Source organism: Lutra lutra, chromosome 8 (assembly GCF_902655055.1).
Source record: "Lutra lutra chromosome 8, mLutLut1.2, whole genome shotgun sequence".
Lineage (NCBI taxonomy): Eukaryota > Metazoa > Chordata > Mammalia > Carnivora > Mustelidae > Lutra > Lutra lutra.
The window spans coordinates 94,740,893-94,748,399 of NC_062285.1; the positions used below are offsets into that span (position 1 = coordinate 94,740,893).

At 46.1% G+C, this 7,507-nt stretch overlaps 1 protein-coding gene across 1 annotated transcript in view; it reads right to left on the reverse strand.

The window, feature by feature from the left end:
* GRIP1 (glutamate receptor interacting protein 1) overlaps positions 1-7,113 on the reverse strand; it is a 700,704-nt gene extending 693,591 nt beyond the window's left edge. The window contains exon 1 of the mRNA XM_047742328.1: positions 6,510-7,113. Within this exon, the coding sequence (XP_047598284.1) occupies positions 6,510-6,567 (58 nt within the window). The 5' untranslated portion in view covers positions 6,568-7,113. The remainder of the gene's footprint in view (positions 1-6,509) is intronic.
* Positions 7,114-7,507: the final 394 nt, after the last annotated feature.

Here is a 7,507-nt window from a genome sequence, read left to right on the forward strand (position 1 = left end):
CTTCCAAGACATAAATCTGATCCCTTCACTTTTTTATCAGAAAACCTTCATTTAACCCAATGCCTGATGGAGACAATAGGAACTCTTCAATCTGACATATGAAGTCCTTCCAAATCTGGCCCTCTCTGGTCTCATCTTCTCCACCTAGCCTCCCCACCTCATGGGGAAATGCATGTTCATATCCTACACCTCAGCCCCTTAAGAAACCAATAGTGGTTCCTGGCATATTTTATTCTACAATGCTTTGGAGCACACCACACCCATTGCCTGAAATTTCTACCCTCACATCCCCACCCAAACTTCTTCGTTCCTCTCCTTCCTTCAAGTCTTTTAACACTTCCTCTGTACCACCTCCTCAGACAGTTAATCCCTCTTCTCTGCTCCCCCGGCACTAATCTTTACAGAAGAGAGGCTGTACTGAGTTATTTGTCAGATCCATGACTCTCTAAGTGTACATAATAATAATCTCCTTGAACATGGGAACCATGATTTTCTCATCCCCAATACCCAACATGGCAGTTAGTGGTTAATAAAAGTTTGCTAAATGTATGAAAAAAGTGGCTTTAAGAGTTTCTTCATCGGGGTGCCTGGGTGGCTCAGTGGGTTAAAGCCTCTGCCTTCGGCTCAGGTCATGATCCCAGAGTCCTGGGATAGAGCCCCGCGTTGGGCTCTCTGCTCAGCAGGAAGCCTGCTTCCTCCTCTCTCTCTCTGCCTGCCTCTCTGCCTAACTGTGATCTCTGTCTGCCAAATAAAAAAGTAAAAAAAAAAAAAAAAAAAAAAAAAAGAGTTTCTTCATCTTCATGTCAGCCAGACTAGAATGTATCAATGACCTCGCCTCCATAACGTTCTGTGTTTTAGTACGGCTTTTCACAAAACACTGGACTTTTTTTTTTTTTTACTGGTTTATGAAGTTTTTAAAGAATAAAAATTCATCATTTCATCAGCAGGACACCTTGAGGCGTTAAGTTTACAGATCTATATCAAGATATCATAAAAATAATAAGTTGCTCTTACCGAGCCCGGAACTATATCAAAGGTACTGTCATAAATTCCACATTTGTTAATTTCATTGAATCCTCCCATAAGGCCGATGTGATTTGTCCTCATCTTCAAGAAGAGAATACAAGGGCTTAGAAGACTTAAGAGACCACAGAGCTAGGGAGTGCTGAAGGGATTTAAACCCACTGCTGCTTGACTTCCAGTACCTTGTTGTCCACCACGGTGCTGGGTGGAGTTAAGGAACCCAGCGGGGATACTAACCCCATCTTCACATTGTTTTCAACACCTGATTTGCTGCCTAAAGTTTAATCACTATCAAAATGAGAGGCAGTAAGAAAGTCAATCAGGTGCATTTTAATTGGCAAATATATTCAAAGAACATTAACTTTCCCATAAAACTGACAGTACCCCTTGGTCACTGACATGCCTAAACAAGTAGGTTTCTTGACTAAGGAAATTCTTAATGGTAGGTGTTTATATTTATATTTAGACAAACTTTGAATTTATAAAGAAATATAATTTATTTTTTTAAAGATTTTATTTATTTGATAGAGAAAGACATAGGGAGAGAGGGAATGCAAGCAGGAGGAGTGTGAGAGGGAGAAGAAGCCTGGGATCATGACCTGAGCTGAAGGCAGACATTTATCGAATGAGCCACCCAGGCCCCCCAGCAAATACACTTTAATAAAAGATAAAACAAGAGATTCAAACCTAGCTTTTGCTTTTGCATTTGAACGTCGTTCTGTTAGACATGTTACTTTGTATCACTATTACTTTTGTATTTTGTATTATTAAACTACCATAATAATTTGACTGAAAATAAGCTGATCGGATCCTAAATGCCTTAAGGCATCAGCCGTCCTGCAACATTTAATATAACAGTTTTTAAAACAATGATATTCAATTCTCAATATCCTTTACCAGCTTAAGTTGATACTTCTTTTTCTTGGTGAAAAAAACCAATCAAGTTACTGCAGAAAAAAAGTATTAGCTCAAGTCCCTTTGTTTGGCTACTGAGCCTTCTGATAGATAGCTAGGCTGAGAGTTCAGATGGATGGCTTTAATTAAATAAAATGTTGGCAAAAAAGCAAATGCACAATGGCTATTAACAATACAGTAGTTTCCCAGTTTGTCGCAGGGAGGAAAAATAACTAATTCTTGTTAATTCTTGCCTTCATGGCAAATACTCTTTGGAAAGAAGGAAAACTATGGAATTATCACATCTTTGGTGGAAAAGCCATTCTCTTAAATGATTATTTTTAAGTGGAGTCAAATAATTCTCCTCAAAAATATGTTGATACCTTAATCCTTATTGTTAGAGTTAATAAACCTACCTGGTCAGTTTGTCAAAAGCCCAAAATATACTTTGGAAGTTTTGTCTCACTATATATAACTAAAAACCCTTTTGATGAATTCTTGATGAAAGATTTAGTGTCAGTTTATTCGGTCCAAAAAAATGTATTTTTTTTCTGTGTGTGTGTGTGTGTGTGTGTGTGTGTGTATCTGTAGATAATTATGCTAAAAATTTCATCTCAAGAAATGTAACTTAACTTCTTTTTTTGCATTATTTCTTTAGAAACTGGTGCCCTAAGTCTTGGTTTTTTAACTTTAGGCACTTTTTTTTTTTTTTAATTTTATTCTGTGAGCATCAGTTGCTTCATCTGTCAGGGGAAATAATAATACTTACCTTACAGGCATGTGGTAAGGTTTATACCAAATAATGCATGTGAAGCGTCCAACACCATGCCCAATGCATAGCAGACTCTCCACGCATTTTGACTTCTTCTCTTTTCCTTACAGCACTCCCCAGTCAAATGTCAAATTTCAAACTGAAATTTTTGATAAGTAGGTTGTATAGAATAGAGTCACCAGATCTCCTTGAGGTGCGGAAAATGAAATGAAATGGACCAAAGATATAATACAGGCACACTACTTAAACCACCTGTGCTTTCTCATAGGTACTTCATAAAAACTAAATTCTTTGTATCTAAAGAGATCAGAATATTCTCAGTTAACAGAATGGAAACAAAACCCCAGACATGATAATTTCTCCAGAAGTCCAAAGGGAAGTTCTCAAGTTTACTTGAATGCCTCCAAAACTCAAGAACAGAAACACGAAGAGAAAGGGAGCTATACAAAATGCATACATTTTCCCCTGGTGAATACACACACACACACACACACACACACACACACACACACACAAACATTTACTAACCAAAGCCACAGAAATCAGAAGGGAAGCTACAAGGCAAAGGAAGCATCCTTAATTACTGAGACTTTCCTTAACAGCTGTATTTCTATTACACATGATAAACTAATAAGCAGATTAAAACAACTAATACATTACTTAATTTAATTCGAGTGGTATATTAAACAGTTTTCAGAATCATTTCTCTTCTCCTAAAACATTTACCCAGAAGCGTATTAGGTGACTTCTCAATGGATTGGGTTTATCAGCTCCAGCAGAAAATGGGGGGGGGGGGGGGCAGATGAATGTGTGCTGAATTTTAATAGTATGTCATTGTATGTGGGTGAATCTTAACAGGTCATTGTGGAAGTGACTGCATTAACTGCAACAACCTATGTGTTACAGTTGCTCTGCTCAGCACTGCAGGCAGTAGCAACAGTTCATTCAATATCATCTTGACAGAAGCCTTCGAGATGAGCCCAAGTTATGAACGGTGTGTAGGTATGGCAAGAAATAATACAACCCTCTCTTTGTATGCGATAATACTAAGAAGGCAGTTTCCCTAAATCTTTGCATTGAGATTAACATTTTTTTTAAAAAGAATAATGCTAAGAAATACTTGTTCAAATATGTGGTCCTTAATGAAGCTAGCAGTCTGTATTAATTTGCATTAAGTTTCAGGAAGAGATTTAGCTAAACAAAATCTACATGAAAAAATGTTATGCTAGAGTAGTCTCCATAATGGGTTTTAGAATGTTTAAATGGAAATTGCAGTGGGGGGGGGGGGATGTGGAAAAAAGCAATGGTTATATGAGCACAACCAACCTTAGAATTTAATGATATTAGAAATTGGCATTTTGGCCAATGTTATCCCTAGACAAAATTTAAAACAGACTTATTCCCTCTATGTTCATTACTTTCCTGACCAACCTGATAGTTCAATATTTTTGTTTATATTTAACAAGAATTAATTCAAAACTGTTTGAATCATTTAAAGTTATAAATTCCAAGGGAAAAAAAAAAAACTAAATACAAGCTGATTACAAATACAAATAGAAAACATTGCTCATTACAATAATATTCACCAAAAAAAAATTAGCCAATTATAAGAAGTGTCCTTTGACATATGCATTAAAAATCAAGCAGGCAGCTCAGTTAATTTAAAAATGTGTGTTTCTATGTGCATACACACACACACGCACACACACAATCAAAACACAACCAGCAGGTAGGAGATTTTAAAAGAAACAAACCACATATATTTGTACATTCCCAATAGATCAGGACCTCAAAAAGAAATGTGACAATCAAATTGGAAACAACACTAATTAGAAAAGCATCACATGATATAAGCAAGAAGAAATCCTTAAGGTGTAAAAAGACACCAAGTAACAAACATCCCTGGTTCTCCTCTTGGAAAAGATAAAGTAGAATACTCAATTTCTGACTCAGATTTTTATGTTCTGGAGGAAATTCAGTCTTATCTCCACCAAGCAGATTAGGTGATCATCTTTCAAAGTTACATATACTTCTAAAAGATGTACAAGTACATTTTGTCGCAACCTCAAAATCTACCCATTTCAGCATTCAGATAAAACTTGTTGGCAGAACTGCAATTTTTTTTTTAGCAAACAGATCCATTTAGCACCAAGTTCATTGTGACATTTAGTTGATAGGACAGACACTCCATGCTTGACAGAATGCTTCCATTTAGTGCTTTTACCTGGTTATAAATTATTGGTACCACCATTTGCAACTTTAAAGATATGATTTACTAAAGGGAAAAGCAGGGGCATTTCTAAAGCAAGGGTGCCTTTTGAGTGGGTAAACATAAGGTCACCAGCCAGAAAGAGTGCTAGAAAATGAATGCACATATCTTATAAGGAAGTGGTTAAAAAGGGATGAATTCCCTGAGTCATTAAACAGGATATAAACCAAAGACAGGTTGTGCCACCTAGAGAAAAACTGGAAATCGGTACATTGGCTCTTCAGCAGTAAGCATTATTTCAAAAGCCTGAAACTTTTGGCATGCCCAGTAACCAAACCACCCTCCATATCAGCCCGTCAAGCTGCTGAAATTTAAGCTCTGCCTTCTCCACACACCAGATTTGCCGCCTCCTGCTTTCCTCACTCACCCACCCACACAGCACCATTTAACCTCAGCACCGACTGTTGCCACAGCCCATGCGGACCCAGCGTCCTGAAACACATCCAATTCTAAAGCGTTTTCCTCGAAGCCAGGGCCGGCAGGGGTGGGAGGAGCAGGGGAATAAAGCCTGATGGACCTTGCCAGCCAGGGTCCCTCTGGATGCTAGCCCAGACACGGCGCACACCTCTTTGGCCCGGGGATGGGGGCGGGGGGGGGGGCGGTAATAGGAAATTCTGGTGCACTCGGTACATCATATCCAGGTTACCGAGCTGAACTCCCTGGCCAACCTCTGCACAATCCAAACAGCATGGAATGACCTCGACAGAATTAAGCCTTTTAAGTGCAAAGGGCCTTCAACTTTCCTCTCCTCGACTCAGAAGCAACGTGCCCAGCACACTTTGTCAGGCAGAAGCACAAAGGGTCTACAAGCAACCTGGCACGCACAGCCGCCTTTACAAAAGAAAATAGACAGTAATTATGAAAAGCCCGCAGTCCTGCGGTATTAACTTGACAGCGGGGACTGCGCTAGGGCATAACTCATCTCCTAGGCATCACTCTCGGCCCCAGACCCTCAGCCTAGGGACAGCATTCCCCTCCTCCCCTCCCCCTCCAGAGACCTGCGGCAGCGCCCACTTCCCGCCCCCAAGCTCTTCCTCCTCCTGCTCCTCCTCCGCACTCAATCTCCAGCAACTTTGGGCACCGTAGCACCATCGAAGCCCAGCCAGAGGCGGGGACACCGCGAAGGCGGCCGCGGGAGAAGGAAAGTTTGAAAAGTCACTTAAAACACTGCAGGACTCCCCGCCCCCCCAGCACCCACCCCATAGACAGGCGCGCGGGGCTCCACGTGCGAGCGGGCCCTGGAGAGGCTAGAGTACCCCCTACGTGCCACCCCCCCGCAAAATCTTTCCCCAAGCGAAAAGTTCCCTGCTGCTGCCCCCTCCCTCTTTCCCCTTCTTCCCTCCCCTCACCCCCCCCCCCCCCCCACCAAAGAAATCTCGTCCAGTTCGCAAGGCGCCGCCTCTCTCCGCCCGCCGCCCGGGAGGGCGCGGCGCCCCTCCCCCGTCGGCCGGTGAACAGGTCGGGGGGAGCTGGGGAAGAGGGAGGCACCGGGGGCGGCCCCTGGCCGGGACCCCCCTTCCTTGCCTTCCCCCGCCCCGTCGCCTCACTCACCTCTCTCCTGCTCTTCCGCCTGCAAGCAGATGGGGATATTCTTCTTCCAGCCCGGCATGGTGTCTGCTCCCTGCGCTCGCTCTCGGGCTCGCTCTTCCTCGCTCGCTCGCCCCCTCTCTCCGGGGCTCACCGCGCCTCCCCGCTCGCCCTCTCGGGCCGGCCGCGGCGCGCTCGGGGCTGCTCAGCGGGGCTGGGGCGCCGAGGAGGCTCCCGGGCACATCGAGGCGGCGCCGCGCGCCCCGCGCTCGCCTCAAACTCGCCGGCGGCTCCCGGTGGCGGCGGCCGGGCCGGGCCGGGCCGGGCTGCCTGGGCTGCAGCAGCGGCCGCCGCGGCGTGGACGACAGGCCGTGCCGGGCCGGGGGCGGGGGCCGCGTGCAGGCCGAGAGCTGGGGACTGCGGAGCCCCCCCGGGAGGTGGGCGCCGGCGGGAGGAGTGGGCTCGCGCCGCCGCCTCCTGCCCCTCCTCCTTCTTCTTCCCCTTCCTTGTCTCTCCGCCGCCAGCAGGTGGGACTCGTAGCAGCCGCCGCCGCCGCCGCCGCCGCCACCGCACAAAGCTCCGCGGGCGGCAGGAGTGAGGCTGCGGGCTCCCCGGGCGCCTCTCGGCGGAGCCTCCCCCGAGACGCGCGCGAGGCTGAGCGGGCACGGAGGGGGCGCGCGCGCTCACACCCTCCGCGCCCCGGGCTGCCGGCCTGCGAGGCGCGCCCGGCCAGCCAGGTACCGAGCTGGCACCGAGCCGCGGGTGCGGAGCCCACGCCGCTCCGCCGCGGCCGCCACTCCTCCCTCCCAAAACCCCAACCCGCGGCTCCGGCGGCTTAGGCAACGACCTCGATGAAGTAGGGGGCAGTGTCCTTCCCTCTAGTCCCTCCTCCTCCTCGCCGCTCTCCCCCGCCCTGGCCGTCGCCCCCTCCCCCGAGTGGAGACTTCGCAGCCACGGATTCGCTAACTTCGCCCTCAACTAAGGGAAATAGCAACTTTCGGGATGGCCAGCGCCGGTTCCAG